General features: G+C 41.2%; 1 protein-coding gene across 1 annotated transcript in view; it reads left to right on the top strand.

Moving 5' to 3' along the window:
- Positions 1–531: 531 nt before the first annotated feature.
- The window catches only part of rpe (ribulose-5-phosphate-3-epimerase), an 88,113-nt gene continuing 72,386 nt past the window's right edge, over positions 532–16,258 (top strand). The window contains exon 1 of the mRNA XM_066686725.1: positions 532–711. Coding sequence (XP_066542822.1) covers positions 590–711 — 122 coding nt within the window. The 5' untranslated portion in view covers positions 532–589. The remainder of the gene's footprint in view (positions 712–16,258) is intronic.

Genomic DNA, 16,258 nt, shown 5'->3' with positions numbered 1-16,258 from the left:
TAGCAACGGTCCACCTTAGATATAATAAAATAATTAACTAATTAATTCTTTAACTTCTTGCACTGATGCATTTCATAACTTAGCAATATTTCAAGGATTAAGAATGCTCTTCTAGTAATATTACTATACTTTCATCAAAGTATAAATCTAAATAAAAACATCTCACAGCTGTGTTTTAGGGTGCTGGAGGGCATGAGGCTAAATTTGCTCTGTTAAACTCTGGTGTTGCTAGCTTTGGCCTCTGCAGTGATGGATATTCATTCATTCATTCATTCATTCATTATCTGTAACCGCTTATCCAATTCAGGGTGACGGTGGGTCCAGAGCCTACCTGGAATCATTGGGCGCAAGGCAGGAATACACCCTGGAGGGGGCGCCAGTCCTTCACAGGGCCAGTGATGGATACTTTGTTTTAAATGTCTGATTTGACATGAGTCACGCGTGTAAGTTCTTTATTTCACCCCGTAGGGTCAAAGCTCCCGTCCAGATGGTGGCGACAACGAGTTATACTGTTGATGTACTAACATACAAAAAACTATAAAGAAGAAAAGGTAACTTGCACATTTCCAGTGGACTGTGCAGAGAGAACATGGCATATGTTGCAAAAATCGGGCCTTCTATTTTGAGCAGCGATCTTTCACAACTTGGAAAGGAATGCAAACGAATGATAGAGTGTGGTGCTGACTATCTGCATCTTGACGTTATGGATGGGTGAGTTTTAGTTTGTATTTATGTTGCTGTAGACAGTAAGTTGTTTTCGACAGTATAGGAAAGTTGTCTTCGAATGTTATGAGTATGTGCAATGTAAAAACGTTCCCTTAATATTCTATTATAGTTGTGGGAACGTTGCTTTGGAAATGTACATTTCCAAATGAAAAGATAATTTTTCTTAATGTTTCCAGAACATCATTCCCCTGAGTGTTACCTCAACATTATTTACACAGACATTTAAATGATTTTGGAGGTTTATAGTTCCGGTTTTCTTGTTCTTTTACAAATTTGTAGAATGTATACACTTGTAACATCTTTTATGCAGTGCATTGGAGCATTTATTTTGTTGTTTCTGTGTTTTTGCATCTTGTGTTAGATACGAGCAACAGTTACCAGTGCAGTGTTTTAACATTCCACTAACTTTTTCTCAGTATGTAGTTATGTTAATCCCCCTTAAGAGGGCTCAAACAGCCACACTTTTTAAAAATTAAAAAATCTTTCTCCAGATCACTCTGATTTTCCTATGGTGGTCTAATTCAATAATGATAAATCTTAGCAGATATGATAATTACATACTGAGGCAAGATAATAAAAATATTTATTATCATCATAATCATCATCATCGCATTTAAATGAAGTTAAAAAATCCAAACTTTTTAAAGGGTCTCTGTATGATCCACCTGCATAATAAACAAACAGGTTTATTAAGCATTTCTTCTTATTTATCAGTTCATATAAAGCATTGTTCCAGTCTACCCAAGCAATTCGGGGCAGCTAAAACACAAAAGCTTCCTTGAAGTTATATTGCAGTTTTTGACTTACAAGTAGTCAGTGTGCAAGGTTTTTTTTTTTTTTTTTTTTTTTTAAACTTAATTACTTGCTTGTGATAAGGTTGAATTGTACAGCAGAAGTTTAAAGAACAATGACATTGCTGAAAAATTTAGCAAGAACGCAATCTGGTAGCTCTTTTTTGTGTTCTTTTGATAGTTTATCTGAAATTTGGAATAACTTTCTTTCAGCTTTAATTCCTTAGTCATACATTTTAGAGTATAATGGCATATATCCTTGTAATCCCGACAGTCTGTCTGTTTGAATGTTGTAGCTATAATACATAGACATTGACTCAAATGTGGCTCTGTAATAATCTGAATATCTATACTGTCACTAATATTTTTTCATAAGAACTTTCCTGGCAAAATGTATTTAGACCAAAAATATTTATTTATTGACTGGACTTTTTATATAATGGCAAAGTTAAAATGTGAAGATTTATATATTTATTTAATTTATATATGATTACATGATTATTGCATCACCTCTTCTTTTGACAACACTCTGCAAGCAGTTAAGAACTAAAGGGACCTGCCACTGTAGCGTGAAAGTGAAGTGTTTTCCAATTATTGCTTGTTATAGGATTTCAGCTGCTCAAAAGCTTGAAGTCATTGTTACAGTGCTTTTTATTTTATAATGGGCCAGTTTTTTAACCTAAACTACAGGTCTGATGTAGTTTAGCTCCCAGACTGTTTTATTAAAGAGCCATGCTGTTTTAATACGTGCAGAATGAGGATTGGCCTTGTCCTACTAAAATAAATAAGGTCTTTCCTGAATATGATGATGTTTGGATGGCAGTATGTTGGTCCAAACCCTGTATATAACATTTAGCAATGCTGGTGCTTTCACAGATGTGCAAGTCACCCATGCCATGTGCACTAATGCCCCTATGTACCATCACAGATGTCCATCTTAAATGAGCCTGGGCCCACAGAAGGCAGCAATGTTTCTGTATCATGTTTACATACGGTTTTAACTTGAGTTTGTGGATACAGCACTGAACTGTGTTCACAGACAACAGTTTTGTGAGGTGTTTCTTACGCCCATGCAGTGATTTTAACTACAGAACCATGTCTATTTTTAATTCAGTGATTTCTGAGGGCCCGAAGACCACAGCAACTAATACTGGTTTTGTATGGGAGGCCGTCTAGGGCAAATACACTGAAACACTTGCGCGCACTACACTGAAACACTTGCGCGCACTACACTGAAACACTTGCGCGCACTACACTGAAACACTTGCGCGCACTACACTGAAACACTTGCGCGCACTACACTGAAACACGTGCGCGCACTACACTGAAACATTTGCACTACACTTCACATACACTCGTGTATATATATTAAACATGACGTGTGTGTGTGTGAGAGAGCGAGAGAGAAGATGCACTCAGCTGTGTAGCACAGGGTACAATCTTTTATGACTAATTCCTGTGCTCTGTGTCTTTTCAGAGATGAACAAACATTTGTTCTTATTATTTTTTATTAGTCTTTTTATATTTGATCAGCCATTGCGTATTTCTGGTAACAGTGAGGATATCCGTAATTTTTTGCGTGATGTCCTGTGTTGTGTGGAATCCATACAAGATGACCCGCTACACAGACACTACACTGAACTGGAGCACCACACGAACCATTCAATCCATCATACGTGTAGTTGGGCGCAGAGAAGGGCCTGTGGTGAGAGAATGCACGACTCTTTTGAAGTCTTTATATCAGTGTCTAATTCTCATTTTACAACAATATCTGGGCCAAAGACATCAAGGCAACAATATTCTCATAATTCCTCCAACAACTTCCAGTGGCATGTCCGGTCGCCCACGGTATGATTTAACAGCAGACCAGATTATCCACTGCCTAAATCTGGGATTTAATTGGCAAAGAATCGCTTCCATTTTTGGAATTGATCGACAAGTGTGCAAGTGTCTCAGTGTAGTATGCGCAAGTGTTTCAGTGTGTAGTGTGCGCAAGTGTTTCAGTGTGTAGTGTGCGCAAGTGTTTCAGTGTGTAGTGTGCGCAAGTGTTTCAGTGTGTAGTGTGCGCAGGTGTTTCAGTGTATTTGCCCTAGACGGCCTCCCATAGTTTTGTGCCTTGTCCCTTGCTTATAGAGAATTCTCTGGACTCTATAAGCAACTGAAACTTTTAATGATATTATATTCTGTTTCTACATGATAAGTCCTTTTTCTTTTAAGTTGGGAATCGGAATCGTGATTGTTGAATTATTTCACTGTTTGCCCACACTATATTTCACAGTGCAGTTACGCCCTACACTTTTTAAACCCAGTCATGACGGTGACCCATTGCCAATTAACCTAATTTAACTTTTTGTAAATTTAAACAAATTTACCAGTCTTATGTGTTCCGTCCCAAATTTTGCCAGACCGCCTCCGGGCTGAGTGCTTTCGCTTACTGACTAACCTAATGTTGAAACATGCATGCGCAAATAGGAACTTTTAGTTCAGCCATATTTCACGGAGAGAATTAAGGTGGTGCTACTACACTGTCTGTTGTTAGTTTAGCCAGTTTGGTACTTCGGACAAGTACTCTTTTTGGGATTTCTAAATCGCCAAAATTAGATTTCTAATTGCTGTCTGCAGACTCAACAGTAATGTATTGAAAGTTGTTGAGGTAATATTTATAATAGCATCATCGTGACCTAGCTTTTAGTTTTCTGTATTTAACAAACAGAAAGCCCAGAGAAAGGTTAACTCTGATCCATAAAATACATTCTACCTCTTTGTATGTCCTTCCAGAACTCATGAGTTGTGAACTGTACCAATATGGTGGACACAATACTGTGTTTAAGTGCCAGTATCGTCGGTATCGGTGCATCACTAGCCAAAAGTATTTGCTCCTCTGCCTTCACACAAATATGAAGTTGCGTGATATCCCATGCTTGATCCATAGGGTTTAAAATGATTGCTCACCTTTTGCAGTTGTAACAGCTTTAACTCTTCTACGAAGGTTTTCCACAAGGTTTACGAGTGTGTTTATGGGAATTTTTGGAATTTTTTTTGTGAGGTCAGACACTGATGTTGGAGACTGATGTTCACAGTCTCTGCTTGAATTCATCCCAAAGGTTTTCAGTTTGAGGGGGGGTCTCTGTGCAGGCCAGTCAGGTTCTTCCACATCAAACTCGCTCATTCATGTCTTTATGGACATTTCTTTGTGCACTTGTGTGTAGTCATGTTGCAACAGGAAGGGGCCATCCCAAAACTGTTTCCACAAGTTGGTAGCAGAAAATTGTCATTCAGAGTGTCCATTTGAGGGAAGTGTTTGCTCCACGTGAGGGCACAGTTGCTTCAGAATCACTTTATTCGCCAAGTATGTTACACATACAAGGAATTTGTTTTAGTGAGAACACATATGTATGACATAGACAACAGACCGGACAAGCACACAGACTATTAACAAATATAAATCTAAGGCACAAAAATACAAAGAACAATTTATTTGATAGAATAATGTATTTGAAAGAACAATAATAATGAAGAGCCTTTGGAGAAGACCTAAGGAGATGTATGAATATGTACATATGGTAAAAATATCTATATAAGAACTACTATATGCAGAATATTAAAGAATGCTATGAATATAGCAGAATTCAAACATCTGAACTGTGCAAATAGCATTACATTATAGAAGAGTCATTGTAATACAGGATTTGGTGTTTAAGTTTAAAGTGAGAAGTGTCCACTGTTGTTGATGAGTGCTACAGCTCTGAGGGAGAAGCTGTCTAGTTGTGCTGATTTTGATGGCCCTGATACTTCTGCCAGAGGGAAGTGTTTGAAAATGATGATGTCCAGGATGAGAGGGAACAGCTGTATTTTTGCTGGCACACTTCATCACCCTGATGAATCACATGCCCTGAAGCATTGGCAGACTAGATCCAATGATTCTCTCCGCCATCCAGATTATGCGCTGGAATTTTGCTCATTCCTGTGAGGTGGAGGAACCAAACCAAATAGTTATGGACGCAGTGAGGAGGGGGGGCGGGGTAAGGGTGAGGCATTGCCCCTGAAGTCCATCACCATCTCTACAGTCTTTTGAGTGTTCAGCAGCAGGTGGTTGCTACTGCTCCAGGACACCAGCTGCTCATTTTTCTTTCTGTAGGTAGACTGGCTATGATCGGCCAGCAGCTTCTGCGCTTCGCTTGTGCATGCGTCTAGAGGAATGTAAACACTGACCAAAATGAAAGAAGAAAACTCTCTGGGAGAGTAGAATGGTTTGTATTTGATAAAAAGACTCTAGATGAGAAGTGCATGATTTTTGTAGTACAGTGATATCTTTAGACCAACATTAAGAAGTGTCCTCCTCCCCTAGTTTTGCTGCTGAGCTATGTCTCTGTCCGCTCTGTACAGTTGGATGCTGGGGAGGTGCAGTGCACTCTCAGGGGTCAAGTCAGAGAGCCGGGTCTCCCTGAAGCAGAGGGCAGATGTGTTTAAAACGTTCTTGTTGGTTTGAGTGAGCAAAAGTAGTCCTTCTAGTTAGAAGTGAAGAGATTGCAGATTTGAGAGGAATAGAGACGGTAAAGGTGTACGGACTCCATGCTCTCTCAGCCTTACAAGCACTTCAGCTTGCCTGCCTCTCCACCGCTTTCTTGCCAGTTTGAGCAGAGCCAGTGCATCCTTTCTGAGGATTTTCAAAAATTCTGAAGGTTTTTGGCAAAACACCAGAACAATATCAGGTGAAACGTGGTCCCTGAAGGTCATTACCTGTACTTTGCTCCAACTGACTGAATTTGATGAACAATAGATGACATTTACTAACAAAATTTAAACACCGAATGTACAGAGCTCTTACCAAGGCAGCCGTCATTTGCTGGTGTTGGTCTATTGTATTTTCTGTGGTCCAAGGTCAAAGCAGCCATCTACCCAGAAGATTTAGAGCAGTTCATGCTTCCTGCTGCTGACCAACTTTATAGAGATGCAGATTTCATTTTCCAAAAGGACTTGGCACCTGCACACAGTGACAGAGCTACCAGTACCTGTTTTAAGGACCATGTTGTCCCTGTTCTTAATTGGCCAACAAACTCGCCTGACCTTAACCCCATAGAAAATCTATGGGGTATTGTGAAAAGGAAGATGCAATACACCAGACCCAACAATGCAGAAGAGCTGAAGGCCACTATCAGAGCAACCTGGGCTCTCATAACACCCGAGCAGTGCCACAGATTGATTGACTCCATGCCACGCTGCATTGCTGCAGTAATTCAGGCAAAAGGAGCCTCAACTAAGTTCTGAGTTTTGTACATGCTCATACTTTTCAGCTGGCCAGCATTTCTAAAAAAAAATCCTTTTTTTAAATATTAGTCTTAAGTAATATAATTTCCTGAGATACTTAATTTGGGGTTTTCATTAGTTGTCAGTTATAAATCATCAAATTAAAAGAAATTTATAGTGTTTATTTATCAGTCTGTGTGTAATAATAATAAATAATAATAATACATTTTATTTTTGGCGCCTTTCAAGACTCTCAAGGTCATTGTACAAAAGAAAATCATAGCAAGACAACAGGTAGAAACAAAGTTAATTAAAGAGATACATAAAATCAAAGGACTAGGCTAAAGACTGTATGCTGTCCTGAACAGGTGGGTCTTGAGGCGTGATTTAAAAATGTCCAGGGAGTCAATATCACGAATGTCCGGTGGGAGGGAATTCCAAAGACGGGGGCGGTGCGGCTAAAAGCTCTAGACCCCATGGTGGTCAGATGGGCTGGAGGGACAGTGAGACTGATGGATGAGGAGGATCTAATAATCCGGCAGGGTCTGTTTATGTGGAGGAGCTCTGTGAGGTAAGGTGGGGCCAGGTAAAAGTAAGCAATATGAGTTTAAAGTCAATGCGAGATTTAACAGGGAGCCAGGGGAGCTGTTGAAGAACAGGGGAGATGTGATCAATGGATGGAGTTCTAGAGATAATGCGGGCTGCAGCATTCTGAACCAGTTGTAACTTATGAAGGGACTTGATGGGGAGACCAGATAAAAGAGAATTGCAATAGTCCAGACGGGATGTGACCAGGGAGTTGTCAGGAGTGAGGGAAGGACGGAGGCGGTTGATATGACGAAGATGGAAGTATGCAGAGTGAGTAATGTTATTTATATGGGTTTGGAAAGACAGAGTGTTATCAAGGACGACACCCAGACTCCTTACCTGAAGGGAGGGGGAAACAAAAGTATTGTCAATGGGGATGGAGAAACTGTGTACTTTTGCAAGAGTGGGTTTTGAACCAATGAGGAGAACCTCTGTTTTATCACTGGTGAGTTTGAAAAAAATTGGAGGAGAACCAAGACTTGACTTCCTCTAAGCAATTGCATAGGGAGGTGGGAGGGAGAGAGGAAGTGGGTTTGCTATAAAGGCAGAGCTGGGTGTCATCAGCATAGCAATGAAACTGAATGATGTGTTTACGGAAGATATGACCAAGGGGGGAGAAGATGAAGAGAATGGGACCAACGACAGAGCATTGAGGAACACCAGAAGTGAGAGGAGATGGCTGGGATGTGAATGTCTTTAACTGAATAAACTGAGTGCGGTGAGAAAGATATGAGGTGAACCAGTCCAGTGGTGTGTTGGAAAAACCAATGGCTGATAGTCTATGGAGGAGGATAGATTGGGAGATGGTTTCAAATGCTGCACTCAGGTCAAGAAGAATGAGTATGGATAAGACACCCGAATCTGCTGCAGTCAGAAGGTCATTTGTTATTTTGAGGAGAGCTGTTTCTGTACTGTGATGGGGACGAAATCCAGATTGAAACTGCTCATAGAGGTAGTTATTAGAGAGATGGGAATGAACCTGAGAGGCAACTGTCTTCTCTAGGATTTTTGAAAGAAAAGGTAGGTTAGAGATGGGACGAAGGTTGTTGAAGTTGTTAGGATCTAGACCGGGTTTCGTTAGAATAGGGGTGACTGCAGCAGGCTTTAAAGACGAAGGGACAGATCCAGAAGTGAGGGAGGAGTGAATAATGGCAGTTATCAGAGGCAATAATGAAGATAAACATGCTTTAACCAGGGGTGTTGGGAGAGGGTCAAGTTGAGAAGTGGAAGGTTTAGATTTATGGATGAGATCAGAGATATTGGAGATAGTTGGAAGTTGAAATGTAGTAAAAGGGTGAATATAAGGGGCTGGAACTGGAGAAAATAATGTACAGAGAGTGTCGGGAAGCAATTGTTGGTGTATCAGATCTATTTGGTAATAAAGAATGACATTAGTAAGTTGCAATGGTCAGCAGAGTCAGAAATGTGAAGGTAAGGAGTCTGGAGGGCAAAGAATGGAGGTGACCAAAGAAAACAGGGCCTGTGTGTTTCCATCACCAGCTCTAATTAGTTGGGAGAAGTACTGGGATTTTGCTGTGCAAAGGTTGTCTTTATATAGAAGACTATGGTTATGATACAGATCCTTGTGGATTGTGAGTCCAGTTTTCCTGAAGAGGCGCTCCAGCTGGTGTCCAGTAGCTTGGAGCTGACGTAGGTAAGATGTGAACCAAGGAGCTGAATGGGTGAAAAAGACAGTCTGGGTTTTTAAAGGAGCGAGTGAGTCCAGTAGAAAGTGAAGTCCAGTGTTATAGAGATGAGCCAAGTTACATTAACATTTTTGATATTACGATAAGTAATGGTACGTGGTGGTCTATTTTTAGATAAAGCCATATTGATTTTGAATGAAATAAAAGAATGATCAGAGACGGGGAGGTCGGTGGCAGTACAGTTGTGTGGAGTTACACCAGAACAGCAGACCAGGTCCAAGGTATGTCCTTTAGAGTGAGTTGGGAAGTTGATATGTTGTTGTAATCCAAAACTGTCCAGGCAAGATGTAAAATCTTTAGTAGTGTTATGGTTTACATTGTCCATATGTATGTTGAAATCACCAAGCAGAATAATATTGGAAAAATGTGAACAGAGGAATGTAAGAAAAGCTGAAAAGTCATTTATGAAATCCTTATTAGACTTGGGAGGACTATAGTAGCCATAACAGTTGGTTTTGGTCCATGCAGCTGCATGGCTACTACTTCAAATGTGTGGTAGACAGGTAAAATGAGAGTGGTGGCTTTCAACTGCTCATGGTAAAGTATCGCGATACCTCCTCAACCAGTAACACGCGGTTGAGAGATGTAAACAAACCCAGCCGGCGTTAGCTCATTCAGCTGGGAGAAGTCCCCTGGTTGTTGCCACGTCTCAGTAAGACAGAGAATGTCAAGCTTACGGTCGAGGAGGATGTCCCGGAAGAGAAGGCTTTTACCCGTGAGGGACCGAGTGTTGAGAAACCCAACGTTAACTTTACAATGGATTCAGTGATGTTAGCCGACCTAGCTATCCTGACTAAGACAGCATGGTCCACTTTCCTGTCAGGATTTCTCCAAGGGCGACGAGATTTAGACCAGATTGTATTTATGGCCAAGGAGTCGTCAATGTGGAAGTTCCTTCAGGATCCGCGGTGGATGTATCTGCGTTGAGGAGGCCGGGTGATGTCCGGGTAAATGTGAAGTACTGGCGACACAAGGGGCAGGTGGAACCGCTGCTTGAGAAGTTCAACAGCTGAATACTGGTGTAAGGTTGCAGATGGATGAAGTACTGTGGACAATACAGCCCAAGCGAAGACAAACCTTACAGCCAATCCACATGGTGAAAAAGTAGAGATAGGAGACAGCAGGCAAATAAATAAATAAATAACCAGAGAGCAGCGGCAGCTGCACGCGCCAGTGTTAACTCTCCAGAGGGAAGAAAAAAAAAATAATATATATATATATATATATATATATGAATTAGTATAATATACATGTTTCACATTTGAATGGAATTACTGAAATAAATCAACTTTTTCATGATATTCTAATTTTATGACAAACCTCTAAACAGTGGAGATTCAATCATAAAAAAGTGTATTAACTTTATCACCATAGATCTCAATAATCACCTCTTATATTATTGAGCCAAAGTATATATCAGAAGCTGTATTATTTCCTACACACCTGTTTAGCGATTTAGAAAAACAACATAAACTAGAGCCGCTAGCGGCTATCTGCGGGTTCAAGCACTAACTGGCTTAATATTGCAATCAAGTCAAATCTGACAACTCCTGTAGTATGAATTGATCGGGAGAGGATGTATTGACATTTGTGGCTATGGCAAAATTGTTAAGAGCCAAGTAGGTATGTGCAGTGTCAGATTATTTGTAATAAGTGCTTGTGTTTGTGACGTGTGTTCAACAGTCTCTGAGGTGTGTTTGTTTCTGTGTGATGTGTGTGATGTAAGAGGGTCTTTGTGTGAGGTATATAATGTGTGAGCAGTGCTTACTATAAACTTGAATGTTACAGGTGTTGGTCATAAAATTAGAATATCATGAAAAAGTTTATTTATTTCAGTAATTCCATTCAAAGAGTTAAACTTGTTTATTATACTAATTCATTACACACAGACTGATATATCTCAAGTGTTTATTTCTTTTAATTTGATGATTATAACTGACAACTAATGAAAACCCCAAATTCAGTATTATTAGAACAATATTAGAACATTGTGAAAAGGTTCAATATTGAAGACACCTGGTGCCACACTCTGCAGGTGTTTTGAGTTAAATCACTGATTAAAGGCCTTTAAATGGTCTCTCAGTCTAGTTCTGTAGGCTACACAATCATGGGGAAGATTTGACAGTTGTCCAAAAGACGACCATTGACACCTTACACGAGCAGAGCAAGACACAAATGGTCATTGCTAAAAATGCTGTTCTGTGTCCAAGCACATTAATAGAGAGGAGAAGGAAAGGAAAAGATGTGGTAGTAAAAAAGTGTACAAGCGGAAACCATACCCTGGAGAGGATTGTTAAATAAAGCCCATTCAAAAATGTCGGGGAGATTCTCAAAGACTGGACTGCAGCTGGAGTCAGTGCTTCAAGAACCACCACGCACAGATGTATGCAAGACATGGGTTTCAGCGTCGCATTCCTTGTGTGAACCCACTCTTGAACAAGAGACAGCATCAGAAGCGTGTGGCTTGGGTCAGTGTAAAGTTTCCACAGTTAGTGATGGTTTGGGTTGCCATGTCATCTGCTGAAGTTGGTCCACTGTGTTTTCTGAGGGCCAAGATTAATGCAGCTGTCTACCAGGATGTTTTAGGACATTTTGTGCTTCCTGCTCTGACCAACTTTATGGAGATGCAGATTTCAATTTCCAACAGGACTTAGCACTTGCACACAGTGGCAAAACTACCAGTACCTGGTTAAAGGACCATGGTCTCACTGTTATTAATTGGCCAACAAACACGCCTGACCTTAACCCCATTGAAAATCTACAGGGTATTGTGAAGAATAAGATGCAACACGCCAGACCCAACAATTCAGAAGAGCTGAAGGCCACTATCAGAGCAACCTGTGCTCTGGACAGGCTACTATAGAGTAGTTATATATAAATATAAAATATTTAAATGCAGGAGGCGGTGTGGGGTAGGGGGTTGCCTCGCACCACAGCCAATCAGAGTGCAGCTCTTGCCTTTTAACATGTCAGGCATTAAAAGGGACACTGTGAGAAACAAGTGTAAACATCAGAAACTCAGTACATCAGAGTAAAACACACAATAACAAAGGGTATTTCCTGATTGGTGAGGGTAAATGGCCACTTGAAGAGGTATAGGAGACTTTATAATTTTTAATTATGATAAATATTCATATTCATATGGTATGACCATTAACCTTTGCAGGTGAATAGGATCTTAACCTCCATATAGATCAACAAAACAATATTTAGTTTTGTAGTTCTATCTGGTGGTGAAAGAATTTACTACTGTAACATAGTGTTGCTAAACAGTTACAGTCTTTCGTGTTAGAACTGTTTAAGGGAGTACTGCTCTATGGATATTTTCTTAACATGGACATATGTGGTATCAGTGGAATCCTAAAGACCTGGCCTATAATAATTATGAATAAAATGTTGAACTTTCATCACTATGTGGTTTACAGACCCCTCCAACTAATAGAGATCCAGCATGAATTCTAGAAATCACAAATGCACCTAGAACTCAAACGCTTTCCCCAAAAATTTCAAAATTGCACATGATTGATCAGTATGAGGATCAGATGACATGATTAAATTGTGGTGCCACTACAACCCTAGATGGCGCTATAACACAAAAAAGCTCATTTAATCAGTTATTGTTCAATTGTAGCGCCCCCTTTTGGTGGATTGGAGTTATCTTGTATATGCTTCTTCATAGTAAGGCTCTACATAGCTTTGTCAAATTTGGTCTTGATTGGGCATAATTTGTTTGAGTTACAGCTGAAAGAATGTTTAAATCTCCACACACTTCGATTAATTGATGTATTGCAACAAAAGTTTGTCCAAATGTTGAACTTTTTTTGATAATTATTGACCTACAGACTCTGCAGATTCTAACAAGGTCAATTGTTTGGGAATAGAGTGAAATTCCACGGACTAGTTCGAAAATATTCAATTTTAAACAACTGCCAATTGAGAAAATACGATGCATTTTTTGACAACACTTACAACTACAAAGTTATGAGGCCGTCTGCAGAGTATTGGAGAGAAGTAAACTGCGTGTCGATACGCTTAATTTTCTCTGAGATATATCATATTTTCTTGATATAGAGTGTCTCCTGTCTGCTTCTCAGGTTAGAGTACGCTGGCGTCGCTCTGTTGACTGCCGCTTCTCCCCGTATGTTTGATCCCCGTTCATGCTGACTTTGTGGATTCCCGGTTGTAATCTTCGCGGTTATTCGACTGTCTTCCCCAACCCTGCGGATTCAGGCCGGCTTGCACCGAGGCTGTCCTGCCCTAGCTCTGTGGATTCCCGGCCGGTTAGCTTTGCTGCTGTCCTGCCCAAATCTGCGGTTTTCGGCTGCTTTTCCAGTTAGCTTTGCCGCTGTCCTGCTCCAACTTTGCGGATCTCGACTGCTGTTCCAGCTGGCCTTGCCGCTGTCCTGCTCCAATCTCACGGATCTCGGCTTCTGTTCCAGCTGGCCTCGCCGCTGTCCTGCTCCAACCTCACAGATCTCGGCTTCTGTTCCAGCTGGCCTCACCGCTGTGCTGCTCCAACTTCGCGGATCTCGGCTTCTGTTCCAGCTGGCCTCGCCGCTGTCCTGCTCCAACCTCGTGGATCTCGGCTTCTGTTCCAGCTGGCCTCGCCGCTGTCCTGCTCCAACCTCGTGGATCTCGGCTTCTGTTCCAGCTGGCCTCGCCGCTGTCCTGCTCCAACCTCGCGGATCTCGGCTTCTGTTCCAGCTGGCCTCGCCGCTGTCCTGCTCCAACTTTGCGGATCCTGGCTGCTGTTCCGGCTGGCTTCGCTGTCGTCCTGCTCCAACTTTTTGGATCCCGGCTACTGTCCCGGTTAGCTTGGTTACTGCCCTGCCCCAAATCTGCGGTTCCCGCCTACAGTGTCTGCTAGCACTGTAGCTATGCAATTACTTTGCTCCAACATACTGACAATGAACCTGCTATCTGCTATGACTCTATTGCTGGCTATTCCACTTTTACCCATCCTTGATTGCCCCCACAGGAACCCAGACCCCCTGTTCAACTCACTGTTTGTTAGTTATACGGCTGATGAACTACGTAAATATAGGTATTCTCACTGTCTTTCCAAACATTCTGCTGTTGCTGCCTGCAGAGCTGGTATACTCAACCGGCGACGCTATCTTCACCGTGGCTCAAGGCTAAATCGCAATAAATCTGTACACTATTCCAATGGTAGTAACATTTGCTCTTTCTGGACACTGTCTCGCTCACCTTCTCATTCTACAAAATGTTTTTCTAATCTGTCTAATTTACGCCCTGTTCCCCCTAGTTCCTCGTTTGCCCTCCTTAATGTCCGCTCACTCACTAACAAATCTTATCTGTTGCAAGAATTAATATTAGACAATTCACTTGATCACCTTTTCCTAACAGAAACATGGCAACAACCAGGTTATTACTATTCTCTCAACCAAGCAACCCCACCCAACTTTAATTATGTGCAAAAACCATAATCCAAAAAAAAAAAATCTTTAAAAACAATCTCAGAATTACTGAACTTGTTTTCTCATCACCATCATCTTTTGAGTATCTTGCAGTCAAAACACCTGGCTCTATTACTGCACTCCTTATCTATCGCCCCCCCCCCCCCCCAAATCTAATTCATCCTTTTTCTCTGAACTATCTGAGCTACTCACTCTCGCTAACTCTTCTTCTTCTCGACTGTTGCTAGTTGGTGACTTCAATATACATGTTAACACTCCTGACAACAAGTTTGTGACTGATTTTTTTAGCTCTCCTTGACTGCTTTTCCTTCACTCAACATGTAGATTTTCCTACTCATGACAAAGGTCACACACTTGACCTAGTCTGTTCTTCTTCTGTCCTGGTTCACAACCTTCATCCTCTCCTGTTTCCACTCTCCGACCATAAGCTCCTTCTATACTCTGTCCCTATGAATGTAGCTCACCAATCTGTTAAAAGACTTATCTCTTTTCGTAATATTAAATCTGTTGATCCCTGTTCCTTCGCTCAGTCCATCAATATGAGCTTTCCTGTTCTCACTGCTCCATCCTCTCCTGAGGTACATGCCACAATGCTTAACTCTGCTCTTTCCGTGTCCCTCAATGCATCTGCTCCTGCGAAAACCAAATTGGTCTCTTTCACCACTTCTGCTCCCTGGTTCACAACTGAGCTGCGCGCTATGAAGCAAGCTGGACGTCAGCTTGAAAGGCTGTACAAAAAAACCAAATTAACGGTGCATGCTGATGCTTATCTGCAACACGTGCAAATACAGAGATTCCTTACACACCACCAAGTCTAGGTATCTCTCAGGTCTTATTAATAGGCCTAATGCTAACCCCCGTAATCTCTTTACAACAATCTCTAAACTTTTCAAAGCCTGGCAGCAACATGACACCCTCCTCTGAACTCTGTAACTCCTTCTTACACTTCTTTGAAGATAAAATTTCCAATATTAATAACTCTCTTACGATTATCTCATCTAAATCCACCTTTCCTTCCTCACTGTCTCCACAGCCCTCAGTCTGTTCTATATCCATGCCCTGTTTTTCTGATTTCAGCCCGGTTACTCCTTCTCTTATCAGTGATATCATTACCCATCTAAAAAGTACCACCTGCTCTCTTGATCCCCTCCCTACCTCACTAACGAAAGCCTGCATGACTGCTTTGGTCCCTCATCTAACCTCTATTATTAACCATTCACTGTTTTCTGGCTATGTCCCCTCAGTTTACAAATTAGCTGCAGTTACACCTATCCTTAAAAAACCTGGTCTTGACCCAGCTAGTCTAAATAATTTCCGTCCGATTTCAAATCTTCCATTTTTTTTCTAAAATCCTTGAGCGTGTCGTAACCACCCAGCTGACAACATATCTAGAATCCAATAACCTCCTTGACTCATTTCAGTCTGGTTTTCGCCCTCACCATAGTACTGAAACTGCCTTGGTCAAAGTTATCAATGATCTGCTGGTGGCTGCAGATACGGGAGCTCTAAGTATTCTGGTCCTCCTTGACTTAAGTTCTGCCTTTGACACAGTAAATCATGCCATCCTCCTTTCAAGACTGTGTGAGCTGGGTGTCACTGGTTCTGCTCTTGACTGGTTTATATCTTACCTAACAGATCGAAAACAATTTGTCACACTTTCTGGACATAGTTCAACCATTTCATCCATCTCACAAGGGGTCCCACAAGGCTCTGTCCTTGGCCCATTACTGTTTATTGTCTATGTACTTCCCCTCGGCCATAT

This window comes from Hoplias malabaricus, chromosome 12, assembly GCF_029633855.1.
Source record: "Hoplias malabaricus isolate fHopMal1 chromosome 12, fHopMal1.hap1, whole genome shotgun sequence".
NCBI lineage: Eukaryota > Metazoa > Chordata > Actinopteri > Characiformes > Erythrinidae > Hoplias > Hoplias malabaricus.
The sequence above is the reverse complement of the archived record's forward strand: the minus strand, read 5'-3'. Positions and strand labels throughout refer to the sequence as shown.